This window comes from Lepidochelys olivacea (genome assembly GCF_965140295.1).
Source record: "Lepidochelys olivacea isolate rLepOli2 genome assembly, chromosome: 9".
In the NCBI taxonomy this organism is placed as follows: Eukaryota; Metazoa; Chordata; order Testudines; family Cheloniidae; genus Lepidochelys; species Lepidochelys olivacea.
Genome location: NC_140419.1, coordinates 13,849,490 through 13,871,758, shown reverse-complemented (window position 1 = coordinate 13,871,758; position 22,269 = coordinate 13,849,490). Strand labels below are relative to the sequence as shown.

The 22,269-nt window shown below is 41.1% G+C and overlaps 1 protein-coding gene across 4 annotated transcripts in view; it reads left to right on the top strand.

Annotated features, from left to right (window-relative positions):
- The window catches only part of NAALADL2 (N-acetylated alpha-linked acidic dipeptidase like 2), a 901,057-nt gene that overhangs the window by 475,489 nt on the left and 403,299 nt on the right, over window positions 1–22,269 (top strand). For all 4 annotated transcript variants that reach the window (XM_084639864.1, XM_084639867.1, XM_084639865.1 and 1 more), the window contains one exon: window positions 21,374–21,647. In XM_084639864.1, the coding sequence (XP_084495990.1) occupies window positions 21,374–21,647 (274 nt within the window). The remainder of the gene's footprint in view (window positions 1–21,373; window positions 21,648–22,269) is intronic.

The following is a 22,269-nucleotide window of genomic DNA, read 5'->3' as shown; positions in this document are numbered from 1 at the left end:
AGTTGACAAGAACATCTGAGGAACAGCGAGGGGGGGGGGTGAATGAGCCTCTGATAGTGTGGCTGATGTGATTAGGCCCTGAATAGATATGTGGACACAGTTGGCAACGGGCTTTGTTGCAAGAATAGGTTCCTGGGTTAGTGGTTCTGTTGTGTGGTATGTGGTTGCTGGTGAGTATTTGCTTCAGGTTGGGGGGCTGTCTGTAAGCAAGGACTGGCCTGTCTCCCAAGATCTGTGAGAGTGATGAGTCGTCCTTCAGGATAGGTTGTAGATCCTTGGTGATGTGTTGGAGAGGTTTTAGTTGGGGGCTGAAGGTGATGGCTAGTGGCGTTCTGTTATTTTCATGGTGGAATTCCTCAAGGGCTTCTTTTCCATGGGTCCAGATGATGAAGATGTCATCAATGTAGCGCAAGTAGAGTAGGGGTATTAGGGGACGAGAGCTGAGGAAGCGTTGTTCTAAGTCAGCCATAAAAATGTTGGCATACTGTGGGGCCATGTGGGTACCCATAGCAGTGCTGCTGACTTGAAGGTCTACATTGTCCCCAAATGTGAAGTAGTTATGGGTGAAATCAGACAAATCAGACGTCAAGAATTATTACATTCAAAAACCAGTTGGAGAACACTTCAATCTCTTTGGTCACTCGATTATAGACCTAAAAGTGGCAATTCTTCAACAAAAAAACTTCAAAAACAGACTCCAACGAGAGACTACTGAACTGGAATTAATTTGCAAACTGGATAAAATTAACTTAGGCTTGAATAAAGACTGAGAGTAGATGAGTCATTACACAAAGTAAAACTATTTCCCCATGTTTATTCCCCCCACCCCACTGTTGCTCAGACATTCTTGTCAACTGCTGGAAATGGCCCACCTTGATTAACTGGGAAAACTAAATATCATCCCTGGATGCTTTTACGAGACAATATTTCCTCACTCACAAGCCCAGAGTCTGAATATAACAAAAGCAATGTTGTATCAAAAAGAGAAAGTAAACACAGCATTAACTTGGGAAAACACCACAACAGTGATTTTTAAGTATGCAAACCATGTGTAAACACCCACCCTACAGCATTTGGGCCTTATTCCTTTGCCTCATTTTCCCACCTTGCAGTGTGAAAGTCTGACAGACAAATGTCCCTTAACACACCACTTCCCTTTTTCTCTGATTCCCAGAAGCGGCCAGCCTGTCCAGCTCCTAGGCACAAGGATGGACATGGGAACTGCACACGTTGCCCCCGCCCGAGTGGCTGGGGCGGTGCCTGCAGGTGTGAGCAGCATCCCCTGGCCCCTCCATCTAGGAGCCGGACATGACGGTCACTTCTGGGAACCATGCAGAGTCAGGACAGGCAGGAGCCTGCCTTAGCCCTGCCGCGCTGCCGACTGGGAGCCGCCTGAGGTAAGCACTGCCCGGCCGGAGCCCACACCCCGCCACCCCAACCCTCCCACCTCAGGTTGGAACCCCCTCCTGCACCCAAACTCCCTCCCGTAGCCCACACCCCCTCCTGCACACCAAACCCTTCATCCATGGTCCCACCCCAGAGCCTGCACCCCCAGCTAGAGCCCTCACCCCCCTCACACCCGAGGCCCTCCCATAGCCTGAGCCACTTAATTGTGACCCCACCCCGGAGCCTGCACCCCCATCCGGAGCCCTCACCCCCTCGCTCACCCCAACCACCAGCCCCGGCCCTGTAAAAAGTGAATGAGGGTGGGGAAGAGTGAGCGATGGAGGGGGGTGGGGGTGGAGTGAACGTGGGTGGGGAATCAGATAAGGGCAGGGCAGGGGGTGGGGCAAGGGTGTTCAGTTTTGTGCTATTGGAAAGTTGGCAACCCTACTGCTCATCTGTGATTCAGCTCTAGTGATCACTAAGCAGAAACAAGGACTCTAAATTGAGTCTGATCAGCTCTTTCTTTAATCACTGAGGTGGGGGAATCAAATAGTATGTAGGACTCTTTAAAGCGAGGCACGCCACCATGGAGGAAAATCCATTCCCACCCTGACTTGCCTCTGACTGTGGCATCACTATGGCATCACTGTGGTATTGCTAAATTAGGATGACCCATCAATTAAGGCATATTAAAATAGTTCTTCTTTTTAGTCATACAATAAAGATAATAACATTTAATCACCCCTGCATTAAAGACTAATGAATTTTAACTCAAAACAACCAAAATTGATCACTTTGGCAACGCAGGTCAGTTTGCTGATCTAATAGTGGATTAGCCCAGGGGCCCTGGCCAATTTGGAGGCCTCTGGAAAAATGGGCACCCCAGTACCCCAACCCACACTGCCCAGGACTCCTGCTGGGGAGCAGGATCGGGCCGTGGTGGCTTCCCCCGTTCCCCCTGCACTCCGACCCCGTTCCCTGACTGGAGTGCCGGGTAGGCTGGGGAAGCCCCCACGCCCTGACCCCATTTCCCCAGGAGGAGTGCTGGCGGGGGAGGGGGGGAAGACGGGGGATTGCAGGCAGAAGGGATGGGGAGGTGCCCTCACTTGCTCTGGCCCAGGGCCCCACAAACCGCTAATCTGCCTCTGAGTAGGCAAAGTAGATCTATCTGTGCAAATATAGCCTGCTTCTCAATAGATGCGAGGGGAGTGCTCATTCAGACCCTGTCTTACATCAGAAATAAAAATAAAAACTTAGTGGTGGTCTGTGGCAAGCTTGGCTTCTCATATTGTGCTAACTGTTTTTACTGGGTCACATCCCCAGGCAGGGCAAATTGGCATAGCTCCAGAGAAATGGAGGATTTGGCTCTGTGCTTTCATGTGCTGAATGACATTACAAGGTAGTGGAAAATATATTAAATGCTTTCTTAATATTATGTTTTCATATAATCAGTTACTGTTATTGCCACTATGTGATCACAAATGGGAGGGGAGTGTTTTGCACTATCGTACGTGGGAGAGGAAAGCTGGGGATGTGAGACAACATCTCTATTCAGGTATAGCCCAAAGTATGGAAGGGTCTGAGAACCTCTGCAGTAATAAATAGGTAAATTTTTTAATTTCATGTGGCACCAAGGGGGGGGGGTAGCTTAGCTGCATTACAATAATTTTATGTTGTCATTAGTTACTGCAAATGGCGAGAAATTATGATGTTAAACTATAAGGGTTGAATTTCTTTTTCTCTCTCTCCAAGTACTACTGTGCCCACCATCACCATATTATCTGAGCACCTCACAACCACTAATGCTCACAATACCCCCATGTGGTGAAGCAGTATTACTATCTCCATTATATAGCTAAGGAACTAATGGTATCAGATTTAATAATTTTGTTAAGATGGTGTTAAAATAAAAAGAAAACGGTACAGAGTTTAAGCATAAAAGTTTCTGTGGGAATATCAGGGAGTTATCAGGGAATAAGGTACAGATTATCACGGGGTGCGAAGTTCGGTTTAGGATCGTGTGGCATAAGGAATACATAATCTGCAATATCCCCGATTGGGGGTAAAAGGTTAACGGGTCAAAGTACAGACATTGAGATATGGGGGGATGTTGTCCATATAATGGCTATGTTCAGGTGTGGAGTATAATATCTACACTGCAAAGAAAACCCCGCAGCAACAAGTCTCATAGCCAGGGTCAACTGACTTGGCCTAGCTCTATGTGGCTAAAAATAGCAGTGTAGACATTAGGGCTCGGACAGGAGCTCTGAGATCCTTGCCCCTCACCAGGTTTCAGAGCCTGAGCTGCAGCCTGAGCCAGAACATCTACATTGTTATTTTTAGCTCTGTGGCACAAGCCTAATCAGTTGACCTGGGCTCTGAGACTCACTGCTGCAGGATTTTTCTCCACTGTAGATGTACCCTGAGGCACAGAGAGATTAAATTATTTATCAAAATCAAACAGTCTTGCCTGTGTCAGAGTCATGAACTGAACCTACGTCTTCTGATTCCAAGTGCATTTCCTTAGCCACAGGATCATTTGTGGGAGTATTTTCAAAAGAGTTTAAAATCCTCCCTTTTGCATCGGCAGTTGACACCTGAAACATTTATACTCACATTTTTGTATCTGTGAAATGAATTATTGGTGCATATTAGAATATTTGTACCTCTAACTGCTGGATTTGCACCTGCAGTTGAGCAGTTAGATTTCCACATGAAATATAACTTCAAGATGCGGAAATGTAGCACATATTTTTGCAGGTAAAAATTGCACTGGCAAAAGGAAATTGTTGAAAATATGGCTCCTCTAAGATGATTCTTGTCAAATGTATAAGCCAAATTTCTAACTGTTCCAATACAGATGTCCCAGCAAATGGTGCATATATAACTTACTGTTTCGTATGTTATATGCCCCACTTCTAGTAGCTGGTCCACAAAGGATTTTGCTCTATTATAGGTACCAGATAGAGGGTTGTGCTCTTAGCTTTGCAGTTCCTGGATTCAGCCCACAGTGAAACATCAGGACAGTAATTGTTGCATATACGTGTCATATATGCAAGGTGTACATGCGCAGAATTTGTGGATGCAACTGAATCCTGAAATTCTACAGTTTATTTATATAAAGCCCATTATGTTAGATTGTCTTTTAAATTTGGAAGAATGAAATACTTGCTTTGGAAATGATTAATATTTTTGGTAAGTATTGAACATAAAAGTAAATGTTTTCAGATTAAGAGCAGACACAAACAGGCATCATTTAAACAGGGCTAGAGTGCACTTCACCCATTGCAAAAGTATAATGCATTTGTGCAGGACTGCTTGTTGACAGATATTTATCTTTTAAAACTGAAGGGGTGAATTAATTGAGGTGCTTTGTACAAACACCAGTTGCTGATTTTTTGATGGATCTAGCCATGTATTGTTTGTGTTATAACAGTTAAAATATTGCTTATCATCTGTCTTCTGTATCTGTCCGCTGAAAATAGGTAAGAGCCAGATTTCGTGAAAAGTCACGTTTTCTGCCACCACAGGGTCTTGACAAGATGGGAATGAATACAGAGTGTATTTACAATTTCTCCTCATTTCTACATCTGTCATGGATGTCAACAAATATCTGCACAAATCAGTTATCTTAAAATATACATGTGAGTCCTTATTAATTCTCATAGAATTAAACTTACAGGGTTGGTAACTGAAAATGTAACATCAATCTTGAATCTCACAGATATTAAAGAGAATGAATTTAAAACAACCACCAAACTACAAAACTATTTCTCTCCTGTATGGTAGTTTTGTATAACATTTCTGCTCATAAGGCTTCTTTAGGCTAACAATACGTCTGTGGTGAGTTAAAAATGTTTTGAGCAGTATTCTTTCTTCATTAGTTGGGCTATAGTTCATGTGGATACATGACCTATAATAACATGGGGGAGGGGCCTCTGAACCCTTACAATGTATGCATTGGAGTTGAGTGGAATTAATAGTCTAAAAGAAAGATAACTTCCTCTAATCTCAATCATCAGGTAGATATCTCATTGATGTGGTTTTAAAACTTTTGGTTTTATATTAATACAGAAGGGAGAGATCATGTCAGTTTAAAACAAAGTGAATTTGGAGTTATTAAACATTTAACACTAATATTGCTTTAATCTGCAGAACCGTTTTTTTTTAATGTTGTTTAAATGGGTGATGTATTACAAGATAATGTTCCAAATAAAATTGTTCGTTTTCACACATTAACACAGTGAAAAGAGCACTACATGGACTCTTGAAGTATATACAATATTGCCACACACAAAATGCATGTTACGATATTGCGTTTCTGTTCCTAATGCTGCTTCAAGTGGCTGTTCCATTGAAATCAGTAGAGCACTAGACTAGACAACTGCTGTTTCACAGAAAAAAGATGTGCACTGCTGCCAGGTATACCAGGAAAAGTTGTCACCTGAATCAACAAAACCAAAGCAGTTCATATTTAAGACCTGTATCTTTTTCAGATCATCATATGGGTGCCAACTTATTGCAGGGAAATATGGAGAGTAATCTCTACGAATACAGTTAAATTGAGTTTTTCAAAGCTGCCTAAGGGATCTGGATGCCCTATTCCCATTAGAAGTCAAAACTCATTAGGCAGCTTAGGAAATCTCAGCCAGTGTTTACTGACTTCTGAATATTTAGTGTACATGAACACTAAATTGTCTGTTTTCCCATTGTTACAAAGGAGATTTACCTGTGCAAATTTCAGGAACACAAATGGTAATACAGTAGAACCTCAGAGTTATGAACACCAGAGTTACAAACTAATCGGTCAACCACACACCTTGTTTGGAACTGAAAGTAGACAATCAGGCAGCAGCAGAGCCAAAAAAAAAAAAAAAAAAAGGCAGCAAATACAGTACAGTTCTGTGTTCAATGTAAACTACTAAAAACTAAAGGGAAAGTTAAATAAAAATTTGACAAGCTAAGGAAACTGCTTCTGTGCTTGTTTCATTTAAATTAAGATGGTTAAAAGCAGCATTTTTCTTCTGCATAGTAAAGTTGCAAAGCTGTATTAAGTCAATGTTAAGTTGTAAGTTTTTGACAGAACAGCCATAACATTTTGTTCAGAGTTACGAACATTTCAAAGTTAAGAACAACCTCCATTCCCGAGGTGTTTGTAACTCAAGTTCTACTGTATGACAGATTGTCTGTTCCTAACACCCTGCACTGAGATGCAGAGCTTGTCTTCTGACTCATCTTGGCAGTCAGATAAGGAGTGTCCTTTTAGTTCCAACCAAAGAGTATAAAAAAATGTGAATATCTGTTTGATGCTGTGGGAAACAGAAGTAGGCTTAGAGAGGCTTGCAGAGAAAAATATGTACAGCCAGCCTCAAAAGGAAGCTTAGGCAGAGGTTTATGATTGTTCTTTAATCTATCAACAAAGGAATTCCCAGAAAGATGGAAAATTTGGCCTGTGTCTATTGTGTATTATATCATGGTAATACTACCAGCTTATAGGCACTTCATTCTGTCTCTGTTTAATGTACAAATGAATGAATCATCCACTGTGATGGTGCAAAAAAAAAATTGACATTTTCACTGAAAAAAATATTACCAGGCACGCACAATACATCCTTTTCTAAATGGAGGAGTCCAGTCTCTTGCAATTTTTTCCTCAAAATTACCCAGCAGCACTTGTTCACACAATATACTGAAATCCTGGAAATAAATCGATACCATTTTTCTGTTATAGGACTGCAAAAATGTCTGAAACCACAACATTCTAATTTTTTTTTCAATTTTATAAATCAAATTTATACTATACGTATGGGAAATAAAACCCACCATAAATCAGACTGTTTTATGTTAATAGCATCATCACTATACTGTAGGTACCATATTACAACATTCAGAGAGCAGATATATATATATATATATAAAGATTTGCAAATGCTCCTATAATGTGTTACAATAGAGTGGAATATGCTTCTAACTTTCCCTTCTATTAGGACAAACAATACTTTCATCACTGTGATGAGCTACGCATGAATTGTTCCATCAGCCACGTCAGCCAGGACTGGATTGCAAGTGATACGGCTTGGAGAGTGAGTCACAGCCTTGAGCTGGCTCTTGCTAACCTTTGTCAGGAAAGTTACTCTTGGCCATTCCCAGGTGTTGGGACTGGCTTGCAAGTGGAACTGCACTGCCAGTAAAGATGGTGCATGGTGAAAGCAGACCTCTCATAATAATCTGCACCATATTTAATTGTTGTACCATACTGAGTATCTGAAAATAATGTTTCACTATGGTTTTGCAATTGTGGCACTGTAGGCAGGCACTGTTTCACTTGTTTATGATTTAGGAAGTGTATCTGAATCTGTTGAGGCAAGTCAGCACTATACTCACGTCTTTCTGTAAGGGTAGAGTATGCAGCACCATTAATGTAACGCCAACAGATCCTGGTCGTCAGCGGGCAGGACTGAACCTATATGAGCTTCTACTTCATGAGCTAAAAGCCAACTGGCTGTTAGGTAAGGCTGTAGAGCAAACTCATTAATTTCTCTCTCTAAGTGGTCTCAGTGCCACTAGATGGGACAGAACACCACACCCAGGAGGTGTGTGGGTTACATTAACACATCCCATGCTGAATTCCTCTAATTTCTTGTAGCCCACAGCCATCACAAAATTAGCATGTGTCAGTGCTGCCATCTTGCCTGTCCAAGTTCCAGAATAAAGCAGGACTGGTCACCATTTGCACTGACATATTTTAAATACAAAATTGGAAGCAAATGTACAAAATTAAGCGGACTAGATGGCTGCATTGATAATGGGGATCTGCAGCATTATCTTATTTCAGGCTCAGACCAAAAGATCAAGGGTCATGATCATAAGACAGTTCTTTGGTGCTCGTAGTGAAATGGGCTGTTGGTGTTAGTCCACTTTTAAGTGGACAAATATCCACATCTCACACATAAACCCACTCTGCATCATAATTTTCATCCTTGTTGACATACTCAGCAGGGAAGCTAAAGATTGCATAATATTTCAGGGCACTTTGGTGCTAGACACACTAAAAAACAATACGTAGACAAGTATGTGGGTAGATAGAAATGTAGATCCTGCTTTCTGTGCTAGTCAGGAACCAGAAAGAAAAATAATCTTATAAATTATGAGATGACCATCTTTTCTGCTTGATTGCTTGTAGGTTATTTTGGTCATGGATCTGAGTTTCTGAATTATTACGTGTACTGTAACATGGTCTTTCAAAACAATCTTCATTTTTATTATATTACAGTATTTTATGGTAATAGTTTTAATCAGATGGACTGTGGGAATACTTATGCAGATTCTAACTTCTGATGCATGATGTGCATCACTACCTGTCTTGAGCAAATTCATTGTGTGCAAGTACGGGGTGTGTGTGTGTGAGTGTGTATGTATGTATGTTTGCTTGAGATATCTTTCATTACATCATTTGGGGACTGGGAACTCAAAACAGTAAAAAGTATCATTTTAAGGAGAGCAGCATTTGGTTTTGTCATAGGTTGACATTGGTCCTTTAAGAGGGAGCAGGGCGAGTGTCAACTGTGATGCACCAATTGGGCTTAAAAGAAGGCACCTGAGCCCTATAAAGAGAGAAATATGGTGAGCCTTAGAGCACAGAGTCAGTCTGGAAAAGGTGAAGCTATTTGGATCAGTGAGGGAAAGGGCAGGTGCGAACTGCCTGGGAGTCACACTGGAGGAAGTCTCTGGGCAATGCTGCAGAGAGCAGAAAGCTTTCCACTGACCTTCCCTGGAAACCGGGGATTATCAGGAAGCCATTGGAGGAGCTAGCCTGCTGACCTTCCTGAGTCAGCGAGTCAAGGCCAAAGAAGGCAGGAGACAGCTGAAGGCTGAGAGCAGCAGAATAAGATGAATGCTTGTTCTGAGCCAGAGTCCTGAGGGCAAAGTCTGAAGACCAGGGTAAGGCATGATGAGGGATGCCGGAGTTTTACTGTATGCTGGGGTGTGGGGAGAGATGTCAGAGCTGTTCTGTTGCATTTATTGTTTAGACTATATTGGGGAATTTTGGTGTGTGGTTGTAGGATTTTATGGTTTATGTGTGCAAGACTCTTGGAAAAGCCTTTAAGGACTATTTCTGGGAATTCTGAAGGGGAAACTGAGGCAGACACATCTGGCACAGTGCTGCGTACGTCATGAGAGCATTCCAGCCTGGGCCATCCTATGACATGCATCTTGTCAGTAATAAAGCACAGTTACTGTATATTGCTAAATAACTGTTTATGCTTCATACAAAATATACAGAAACATTCTACTTAGAAACTATCAGTTCTGATGGTTTTCTACATCTATACCTCAGAATCATTTATCTTGTGCTTTAAGTATTGTGGTACTTCTTTTCATTTAAAAAAAAAACTCTTTACATATGTTTTGCATGTCACTTCTTCCATAATTTGAATGAGAGACATTTGCTTTGCAGAGGAGATGATGTGAAGGTGTCTTTTCTGCAAGAAGTGATGGTCTGGGCCAAAGTTCTTACGCTGTCTTGGAACTCGATTCTGTATTGGAATCTGCTACTGTAGAATGAAAAGGAGTACTTGTGGCACCTTAGAGACTAACCAATTTATTTGAGCATAAGCTTTCGTGAGCTACAGCTCACTTCATTGGATGCATACTGTGGAAAGTACAGAAGATCTTTTTATACACACAAAACATGATAAAATGGGTGTTTACCACTACAAAAGGTTTTCTTTTCCCCCACACCCCACTCTCCTGCTGGTAATAGCTTATCTATTTAGCCATTTCCAGCACAAATCCAGGGTTTAACAAGAACTTCGGGGGGGGTATAGGAAAAAACAAGGGGAAATAGGTTACCTTGCATAGTGACTTAGCCACTCCCAGTCTCTATTCAAGCCTAAGTTAATTGTATCCAATTTGCAAATGAATTCCAATTCAACAGTCTCTCGCTGGAGTCTGGTTTTGAAGTTTTTCTGTTGTAATATTGCAACTTTCATGTCTGTAATTGCGTGACCAGAGAGATTGAAATGTTCTCTGACTGGTTTATGAATGTTATAATTCTTGACATCTGATTTGTGTCCATTTATTCTTTTATGTAGAGACTGTCCAGTTTGACCAATGTATTGGCAGAGGGGCATTGCTGGCACATGATGGCGTATATCACATTGGTGGATGTGCAGGTGAACAAGCCTCTGATATTGTGGCTGATGTTATTAGGCCCTATGATGGTGTCCCCTGAATAGATATGTGGGCACAGTTGGCAACGGGCTTTGTTGTAAGGATAGGTTCCTGGGTTAGTGGTTCTGTTGTGTGGTATGTGGTTGCTGGTGAGTATTTGCTTCAGGTTGGGGGGCTGTCTGTAGGCAAGGACTGGCCTGTCTCCCAAGATCTGTGAGAGGGATGGGTCGTCCTTCAGGATAGGTTGTAGATCCTTAATAATGTCTGTGCAAAGTCCCATAAAAACCTGCAGGAAGGGACATGAGAAGAAAATGCCCGTCTGCATGGAGAGAGAACTCACAGCATCCAAAGACATGTGTCTCATCTCATGGTCTTGTATAAAAATAATGGCAATCTGTGAAGTTAATACAGTCACAGATTTTTGGTCCCCAGGAACTACTGCAGCTGAGGTGATGGCCTGGTTGCATTGCTATGAGGGAGCGGGAGAAGGAAAATGTTGAGGTTGCTATGGTACAAAGTTTTTGAAAAAATGGCTCTGGCATCTCATGAATCCCCTGTGATCTGTCAGGTATGGAAGCAGCTTTTCTTTTGTGGTGGGGGCAAACTAGAGCAGATCAGCATTATTGTAGTACTGTTTTGCTTTGTCAAAACTGGCCTCTCCCCCCCCTTATTTTTTTGGAGAGAAACTGAATTTTTTTTTATGTGACATCATTCTTGAAAGTCTTATCAAAATCACTGTTGGAGCAAATTGTGAGCAAAGTGGTGTTTGAATTTTTTTGATAGTGCGTTTTCAAGAAGCAAAACATTGTCGATGGCTATTTTATTAACAGTTTTGGTGACTTTCTGATGATGAAATAATTTTTGATTAAAATTCACAAAACGTTTTTGGAAAAAAAAATTAGGTCAGTTCCTAAACGCTTAAAACTGAAACAACTTTGACAGTTGTATTTTTGGAAAAACTGTTTCTTCAACAAGTTCTAGGGCAACCCCTCACTCCCAGGAAGATAGTGGATGGAGAATCTCAGTTTGAAAATCCTTGCAGTTATTTCCTCTCAAAGTCCCCAGTAAAGATTTTTCACACATGAAGGGGAAAAAAATCTGTCTCTATTGTTTTGAGAGAAAAACTATAGAATTCTATCAGCCTTTTATGAAGAACCTTACTGTTCTTACTATATCAAATAGGAATTGCTGATAAAAGACTCTATATCTTAGTGATTATCATTATTATATCCATTAGACAAGGGCAGTCTGGTGTTAATGGGGGAATTATTCGAATTTTAACTTCTGATTTAGAGGGCAAGAAATCTCAGTTTTTCAGCAATCACTTCATGTAGTTCCAAGTGTCCGGATGTGCCATCAGCAGCGTACATCTGGCTTATTATCTGGTAGGACTAGTTATGTCTTTTAGCAAGCAATGGTGAAAGAAGTACTACTAGAGGAAAAAAGTCCCCACTGCACTGCTTCAGCCCTACTCTCCCCATGGTCATCCGTTTTAAAATGAAATTCCTGTGTGGCATATGTGTTCATTTCTCTTTATAGTCACCTTGTACAGCTTTGTCTTTTGATGTTGTCACTCTGCTGAGTTGGGATGGAAAGCCTAGCATTATGACTGCTACCCCTGCAGCTCATCATCTTATAAACTATTTTATCTAGAGTTACTATATTTGAACATTCAAAGAAGAAGACACTCCATGGGGGAGAGGGGGTATTTACTCGCACCCCCCCGCCCCTGGCCCCGCCCCCGTTCCAACCGCTTCCCCCAAAGTCCCTGCCCCGTCTCCGTCCCCTCCCTGCCCCATTGGACCCCTTCCCCAAATCCCCGCCCTGGCCCTGCCTCCTCCCCTGAGCGCGCCACGTTCCACCACCTCCCCCCTCCCTCCCAGCCATGCGAAACAGCTGGTTCACGGAGCAAGCGCTGGGAACTAGGGGGAAAAGGTGGGCACTCTCTCAAGTGATCAACATTCACTCTCTTTCTTGAATGATCAACATTCACTTTCTTTCTTGAATGATCAACTCTTCTTTGGGGAAAAATAATAATGGCAAAATCCCAGACATTTTTAGATATTTAAAAATTCCTCCCGGACGGCGATTTAACAACCAAAAAGCCGGACATGTCCGGGAAAATACGGACGTATGGTAACCCTAATTTTATCATCTTTAGCACTTCCAGCCTTAAGCAATACTGGCCATGTTGTAATCTCTTGCAGTTAGTCTCTGGGCCATTCTTCAAGTCAGGGAGTATAAACTGTCTCCTGTCTTCGAGAATATGTCTTCAAGGTTTTCCTGATCTTTTCATCATTTCAAAGAAGGAAAACCAGTTAAGATTTGCATCTTGGCCTTAATGAAACATTGTGTCCTCTTTGCCTGTCTAGGTTCCTAGTTTGTTATTAAATGTTTGGGCCTACGTTCTGCCCTCACCTTCAGCCTCTAAAACATATTATCTCCCTTATGGCTGCACAGGGTATACAGGAGGGAATTTAGGAATTAGGAACAGAGAACTGGAATGGGCTATCTAATCCAGTCCCCTGCTATCACAAGCAACCTAGTCATAATCTCATTCATAAATTCATCAATCTCCATTTTAAAACTAGTTAGCTTTTGTTTTTTCCCCTGCTCCCTCACAGCTGTTAGAAAGCTGTTCCAGCACCTTACTCCATCTCTGACGTTAGAAACCTCCTTCTAATTTCCATCCAAAATGTATTCCTAGCTAGTTTATACCCATTTGTTCGTATGCCAAGTGTAACTGAATTCCAGTTTACAACCGAATGCAGCTTGACAGAAATCCCGAACAACAAAACACAATCTGGTAAATAAGAAATGTAGCCTCATTCACCATTTTCTAACATAAAAGGGGAAAAGTTAATAATGTGCATAAATGTATGTTAAACTGTATCATTTTTTATAAATAAATGTGTATTGATATAGTGTACCCTCCTGCTTAGCAAGAAATAGTACCAATTTTAGGTTGCAAATAAACGTGTTTTAATGGTTATACCAACCAATGAGAGTAAAGCCTTCTTTAGGAAAATAATTAATTAGTACACTTATTAGTAAAAAGTAAATCAATTTAAATCAAGGTTTTCTGCTTGTCAATGTAAACTCTGATTAAAATCAGTGTTTTGAATCAATCCACATTGCATCGGAGGACTGCTACTGGTTACACAGACCAAGGAATGCAGATTTAATTACATCAGTATCAGATTTCCTTGCTCCTACCGGCTGTCTTAATGCTTCAGTTCAGCAGCTTTTCTAAAGTTGATTATGCAATAGGTAACATTATACACTGCACCCACGGTGCAATGGCAGCACCCAAAAGTGTGCCAGGTGCTTCACAGACACAAGTAAAGTCATCCGTCCGGCCCGAATGAGTTTGTCATTTAAATTCAGCCATGAAACCAGCAAAGCGTGGTCTATACCAGAATGTTGTACCTGCAAAGCTTTCCTAATGGGAGCACAGTTAAGGGTCCTAAACCAAAACAAGGGGAAATGAAAGCATTACGGTAACAAGACCATGTAGTTACATTGATAGTTAACCTTTGGTTTATTTTTTATTATTCACTTCGTATAGTCATCACAGAGAAATAGCTGTGTGTTGTTGTTAGGACATGTGCAGCCAGTGGTTTATTTCGGTATTGCTTTGAAACTGTTGTGGCCACTCCCAGATGCTGATAAAAGGAAGGAGGAGGAAGGGGAGGTCGGCTGCTGACTAGGTGGGGAAGAAAGAAGAATGAGATTAGTTGTCTATAGAGCCCGCTAGCTTCAAGGACAGTGGTGGGGAGAGGGGAGGGCTGGCTCCCTCCGTAGCAGGCTGGTGGAGGAGAAAGTGAGGGTAGGGTTGGCCACTTTCAAACAACTCAGTTGGGGGAGTGGGGAGAAGCCCAAAGAGGCTGCTGACACAGGGAAAGTTCAGCTGATTCCCCAGCTTCCCCCCCACAGGCAGAGAGAGGAGGGTGAGGGGCCATGCCCCCACAGACAAAAGGAGGCGGCAGCCCCCACACCGCATGTGGTCAATGCCTGGGGAAGGTAGAGATCAGGCGGTCGCTGCGTGTGGGGGGATAGAGACAGGTGGGACAAGTGGCCATTGGCTCAAGGAGGTGGCTGCAAATAGGTGGTCGGCACACCCGTTCTGGGGGCTGGTGCTGCTGAGTTGAAGAAGCGTGCTTGTTGTCTTACCTCTTCTGCCACCTGTATCCCAATGGGGCCCCATACTCACATACTGGTGACTTTCTTCTACCTGAAGTTCAAGGAGGTTTAGGTCTTTTTTGTCTGCCTGTCTCTGAGGGTGTTTTAAAGCTTAATTTGGGAAAAGCTTCTTGAAATCCTCAGATGAAATCCGCTATACTCGTCTGCCTGTTGTTGTTATTCATGTAATGTACTTGTGCCAGGTCTAATACCCTTATGTACATGAAGACCATTAGCCAATGAAAGTCCACTGACTTCAATAGAACTGTGCAGATTTAGAGGAGCTGAAGATGTGGCCTCTAGAGTAGTACCTTACTTGGCAGTATCACTATTGATTTCCATGGAACAACTTGCTGAATCAAGTATTATAAATTATTAAGTGAATAAGGTATCAGGAACTGGCTCACCATTAAAGCCAGTAGTGTAAATGAAAATTGCCATAGCATTGCTATTGAAGCTTTAGATTCTGAAAACATTCACAGTAGCAGTTGCATGATGATGCAGAGACTCTGTTCCTTTCTACAGATCACACATGCTATCTTGTTACCAGCCTTTATATTCTGTAAATTAAAAAAATTAATTAACTCACATTAGTAGGATGCAGAAGGTGACTCTGCAATCTGTGAGGTGTAATGTTGTTGTTTTTCATTAACTGATAAGGAAAAAAAACCTTCTCGTACTTTCTGGGTTTCTGAATTTGGAGCACTGTCAGAAATACTATTCTTGTGACATTGTTTCTGTTATCTAACCAGCCCGTCACAAACAATAATGGTCCAAATTAATCCCTCGTGTAAATCAATGAAATTAGTGGATTTACATCAGGAAGAAATTTGGCTCAGTCTTTTTAATTAAACTGCCAAAAAGTGTTTGTGTTATTTTGTTCTGAATGAGACTTATCAAAGACACCTAATATCTGCTGAGTTGTTTAACACATGTGCCATGATTTGCAATTTGATTTTGATATGTTGTAAGGAAATTTATTAAGTAAACTGTAAGTGTATTAATTTCTGTAATTCAGTCAAGTATATTGTCTCAAAAGTTTCAAAGGCATGCTTTATTTAATTATAGAGTAAAAAGCATCTTTAGTTATTAGTGGGGGAACAATTTGATAATTGTGTCCTTTAAAAAAAAAACAAAAAAACCCTGCCTTTTATTGCAACAGAGTGCTGGCTGTTGAAATGTGCCATAACCTTATTTGTATGGGATGGGTTTCTTCCAATTATTTATTCTATTACTGTTTCTAACACCTGTGGGAAATGTGGATCTTGAAGTAGTGACTGTGTTAATCAAATGACTTTGTATGTTTCTGTACTGTCCAAGTTTGTCATTGCATTAAAGGGCATAGCAGATGAAATTGGAGACTTGTAATGTAGTACTGATTGGATTAACTTGTCCATTTTGTGCAGCCTGCTTGAAGACTTATTTTAGATAAATTAAGAAGATTAAATCTGGAGAGAGACCTTTGACAATTATTCCTCCTGACTGGATTTCTGAAGTCTTTAACATAAGCCCAGTGTTCTTGTAAAGAAGTTGAACTCTGTACAGCAGTAACTCTGACTGTTGTACAGATTACATTCAGATATAATATATCTAGTCTCTTTCAGTAGAGGTTTTTCAAATATTTTGATCTGCATGTGTAATCAATAACATATGCTGCGACCTGTAATGTCCTGTAGGTGGCATTAGCCATTGAAACGTGTACTATACTGTCGGGTGCAGTTGTAACATGTTATCACTCAAGGTTGTTAATGCATCACCAATATGATATGGTATTTCCTTTTCACTTTTATAAGGTTGTGAGTGACATTGTGTGTGTAGTGAATGTTCCCTTCCTAATGGAGTTTTAAATTGTGAGGTAGTATTGTTAAAAGGAGAAGTTTAAATACCCTTTTCCTGTTATGTTTTCCTGTTCCAAAGTCCACTGAAGTCAATATAAGTCTTTCTATTGATTTCAGTGGTCTTTGGATCAGGTTCTTTGGGCCAAATTTTTAAAGGTATTTAGGTGCAGATAGGCAACTAATGAGATTTTCAAAATTGTCCGGGTCCTTACTCCAATAGATTTCTGCCTGTGTTTTAACAATTGTTCATTGTTTTGTTCATCCATTGATTACCCTAGGAGTTAGGGAGCTAGTCACTTCTGAAAATCCCAGTAGGTGCCTACCTTTATCTTTAGATGCCTAAATACCTTTAAAATTTTGGCCCTTTGAGCATAGAAAAATCGAATGTCACAAGCTATTCTAAGGAGTACAAGCGAGATCTAAGCTGAGGTGTCACAAACTGGTGGTTTGGGGTTGTATCTCTGAGTCTCAGTTTTATAATCATCTACTTTTCAGTCCTAACGCAATTGAAATGTTAATTCAGTTCAATATAAAATTTGTTAATACTGTTACTTGGTGTATAGAATCCGGGATTCCAAGGGCAGAAGGGACCAGTCTCATCATTTAGTCTAACCTCCTATATAACACAGGCCACAGAACTTCCCCAAAATAATTTCTGGAGCAGATCTTTTTTAAAAAAAGTATCTAGTCTTGATTTTAACATTATCAGTGATGTGAGAATCCACCACAACCCTTGGTAAATTGTTCCAATAGCTAATTGCCCTCACCTTTAAAACTATATACCTTATTTCTATTCAGAATTTGTCTAGCTTCAACTTCCAGCCAAACTTTCTCTACTAAACTGAAGAGACCATTATTAAATATTTGTTCCCTGTGTAGATACTTACAGACTGTAATCAAGTCACCCCTTCTCTTTGGTAAACTAAACAGATTGAGTTCTTTGAGTCTATTACTATAAGGCATTTTCTAATCCTTTAATTCATTCTTGTGGCTCTTCTGTAACCCACTCCAATTTATAAATCTCCTTCTTGAATTGTGGGCACCAGAACTGGACACAGTTTTCCAGCAGTGATCACACCAGCGACAAATATTGAGGTAAAATTACCTCAGTACTCCTCTTTGAGATTTTCCGGGGTGCCTCCCCAGAATGCTCTTTTGGTCACAGTGTCACACTGGGAGCTCATGTTCAGCTGATTATTCACCACAACCCATTTTCCAGAGTCACTGCTTCCCAGAATAGAGTCCTCCATCCTCTAAGTGTGGCCTACAATCTTTGTTCCTGGATGTATACATTTACATTTAGCCATATTAAAATGCTTCTTTTTTGCTTGGTATCCATAAGAACAGCCATACTGGGTAGACCATAGGTCTGTCTAGCCCAGTATCCTGTCTTCTGACAGTGGCCAATGCCAGGTACTTCTGATAGAATGAACAGAACAGGTAATTATCAAGTGATCCATCACTTGTTACCTATGCCCAGCTTTTGGCAAACAGAGGCTAGGGACACCATCCCTGCTTCTCCTGGCTCATAGCTAGACAAATATCCAGGTCACTCTGTGTCACTGACCTGTGCTCTTAATTATTTACCACTCCAGCAATGTTTGTGTCATCTGCAAATTTATCAGTGATGATTTTATGTTTTCTTCCAGTCATTGATAAAAATGTGCAGTAGCATATGGTCAGAAACTGATTCCTGGGGGATCCCACTGGAAACACACCCTCTGAATGATGATTTCCCATTAACATTACATTTTGAGACATTTTGTACAGCAGGCAGTTTACATATCCAAGCAAAGACCTCCTAGTACCCTTTCAACATGCCAACAAGGCTACTACTCTTCAGAGCTCCCCGCAGTTTGGTGAATGATTCTGAGTTTGGGGATCGTGGGCTATGTTAGATTGATCAATGTATTTTTCTCCCTTTCATTTTAGGCTTCCATTATTCCACTGAAATTATCATTAGATGTCTCTCTACAGTGCTATTCGCTTGGCATTCATTCTGAAGCTGGTCAGACTAGATTCATTGTTTCCTTCAGTTCTTTCATCATTGCCACTCTGTGGATCATCCAGTAACGGGTGTTCAGCAGTGATATAAACTGTATTTGGCCCAGAAAAGCCAAAATCGACCTATTCGTGGTCTGGCAGTCTATTGAACAGTATTGACAAGATCATTTCTAGGCTCAGGTGTTCTGCATGACACTTCACTATGCTGCCTGGATAACCCTTTATTGTGGACATCAAGGCTGAGGAAAACTTTCTGTCAAATAATATATTATGATACTTAGTGAAACTGCTCTTTTCAGCTTTTCTCTGTGAATGTAGACTAAATGTTTAATAGTAGCTAGCTTCCAGCATCGTCCCCTCCCTGCAGCCCCCTACAAAATTACATCAAATGAACTCTTCTGTCTTGCATAGATTTGATTCAAACCAATCATTTTGTAAAGTGAAACTTTTGGAAAAACAAAACAAAAAAAACCTAGTGGGTGTCCAGTCAATATTAGGCATTTTTTTCATTAAATAAGGAGGTTTTTTTTAAAAAATGAGCTATTTCTTAAAAATCCAGTTGTGCCACTGTGTTCTGAGCTCTTTGGAAGTGGAGTTTCTGCTTTTTTGTTACACTTCGGATGGTCTTGTATTTCAACTAAACTGTTAACTCCTGAGGGCCGGGACCTTGACTTTGTTGCCATTGTAAAGTACTGTACCATACTTTGGCACTGCTGGATGCTATAAAATAATAGTAGTTATTATGGCAATTGTTAGCCATGGTTGAAAATCAACTTAAAGATGCAGTTTTAATGCAAAGTATAACCCCTGTAACCATGCCTTCATTTTGTATGTCTTTGGCTGTCTTAAATTCAACACAGATTATGCCTCAGAGAAGTTCTAATCTCCTGTTAATGGTCATTGCTAACCCTTCCAAAGCTACTGATCATAGATTTTGTGTGCATCCTTGTCGCAGGGTGGCTGGCCATTGCAAATGAAGCAGATCCAGCTCCTGTATGTCAAAGCAGGTGCTCCCATTTGGCCAATTAAGAGGGCGGAGCTGCACCTAATGATTAGAAAAGGTCAGAGAGCAACCAACTGAGGGAGAGTCCTGATGAGAGTGAGTCAGGAAAATCAGAAGACAAGAGGTCGTCTTTGGGGAAAGCTTCAGTGAGCAGAATGCTCATGACAGGCCTCCCTAGGAAGAGGGAGGAATTGGCTGGGAGACTGTATGTTTGAAACCTGGGCAAAGGCTGAACGTAGGACAGCAGCAAAAGGGGTTCGCTGGTTGATGTGCCCAAGCCACGGCCAGGGCTGAAAGCAAGAGAAGCAGCAGTAGCAGAGTGAGTTGCCTCCTGACTCTGAGCTGGGGCCTAGGGCTGAAGAGCCTTGACGGTAGGGAGCAGCAAAGGTGCTTAACTGCTGGAATCTCTGGAGCTGAAGAGCTGGACCCAGAGGAGCTTTGAGAGGCCCAGGGGGAGTGAGGAATGTTCCTTTGGCAAAGATGATTCCAGCATAGAGAAAATGAGGGTTCCTGCTCGGAAGAGCTGGGTTGCACTCAAGTTGGAAGGGGTGGCGTGGTTATCCTGTTACAAGGACAGGAGAGGGCTGCACTGGAGAGCTGGGATGTGGTGAGAGATGAGATGTAGGGGCTGCACTAGAGAGTCAGGCCGTAGTGAGAGATGCCATAACTCTATGCTGCACTATTAGGACTATCATGGGGGAAATCTGGATTATGTTATGGGACTTTTATTATGATTTATGTGCATGGGACTTTTGTAATAAATTAACCTCACTTGGGAAAACTCTGGGGACGCTGAAAAGGGTAACTGAGGTAGGTGTGCCTGTCATTCCCCAGCCTGCTGCAGGAGTGTCTCCAGATAGCATTGCCCTGTGGAAAGTTTTAATTATCATCCACTACTTTGTGGGGATTGTAATACTACAGAATTTAGAGTGATTCTTTTAAGTAGATGGAATATAAAATTAGCAGACTTAGTTTAAAAAGAAAGTCTGGGCATAAATATTTAGAACTTGCTTTCACGTTCATCAGTGGATCAAAATGTGGAGACTTTCCCCATACTTCTCGAGAGGCATAGAGTGAAATTCTGACCCCTACTGAAGTCAAAACAGCTTTGGGAGCTTTGTCACTGACATTGCTGGGGCCAGGATTCCATCTCTGATTTCTATTGCAAGCTCAGTCAGTTAATCGCAGTGTGATAATGGATAAGTTATTTACCCCCTCTGTGACTCAGTTTGCCCATTTGTATAATGTACCTAATTTATAAGGTTTTGTGAGGTGGAATTAAAGTTTCTAATGTTTAAACCCATAAATGAAAGTTACTTTATACATGTTAAATATCAAATTATATTGTTTAGAATCGATCTGGTTTGAGGTTAATACGTAAATATTTCCTCTGAACATACTTTTGTAGCCAGGCTAGCTAAAAGCCAGCACCCAGAAATTTAACAAGCAGATACTTCAGCATGGAAGTGCAAATTCTACTTGTAAATATTGAATGCTTTACAATTTATACCATGATTTGAAATCACTTCTGTGGGATTTTGGAATTCCAATAGGATATTTTTCTTAAAAGACAAAAATTATTATTCTCCACAAAGAGTTTTATTTTTCTGATGACTGATAGGAATTACATGCAAAGAGAATGAAAGGTGCTTTGTTCTATTGTATGGTAATCTATCATGAATTCCTTGGCTCACATTAATGAAATTGTGAACTGCTATATCTGTACAAGATGAATGTATATTTGAAAAAATGTACTATTTCTGTTTTTTTTTTTTCCCACCCCCAGAGATTTGATACAGTTGCCTAGGAAAGAAGAAGATACAGACATTGCAATGAAACTTCTGGTTCAATGGACGTCTTGTGGCCTTGAAGATGTTCAGCTCGTAAATTACTCTGTCTTGCTTGACCTGCCAGGCTCTTCTTCAAATACAGTAACTTTGAAAAATAGTGGTGAATGCTTTTATCCTAGTGGACAGAAGTGTTACAGGGAGACCAAAAAGCTTCACAGCCAAGACCTTCTGTACTCATACGCTGCTTACTCTGCCAAAGGAACTCTCGAGGTAATACAGTCATTTGTCTTTGTGATTTACAGTGAAATAGAATTAGAAAACAGCTTTCATCTGACTTTAACTGGCAAGTCATGGGAATAATGGTGAAAACCTCAGACTAGAGATGAGCAAACAGATTCAGGTAAATAAGATGTGGCCCTCAGCTCAGACCTTGAAACGATCTGTTATGTTGTATTTTTACAATTAAACCTCAGCAGTCTCTCAGCTGGTGGGCTTATACATCCTGGTTTTAGCTGGGTATAAGAGTCTGAGAGAGCTTTGTCTAGAACTTTGTCTTCTCCCTATGCTTGTGTGAAGCAACTGCTGAGCAAGCCCTGCTAACTAACTTTTGAGGAAGGCACACAGAGAAGGGAAGATGAGTTTCTTTGCAATGAGATCTGGTTTGAGGACAGGATTAGGTGCCAGAAACTCATGAATTATAATCCTGGGCCTTGGGCAAGTCATTTAACATCCCTGCCTCAGTTTCCACATGGGGATTATAATTCTTACTTGCCTAGCCAACAGGGATGTTGTGAGGCTGCATAAATGTGTGTAAAGTGCTCTGAAGAAGGCAAACACAATAAAAATTCCACTGTTGTATCTTTCTTCTCTCCACTTCATGATGTGTCACACA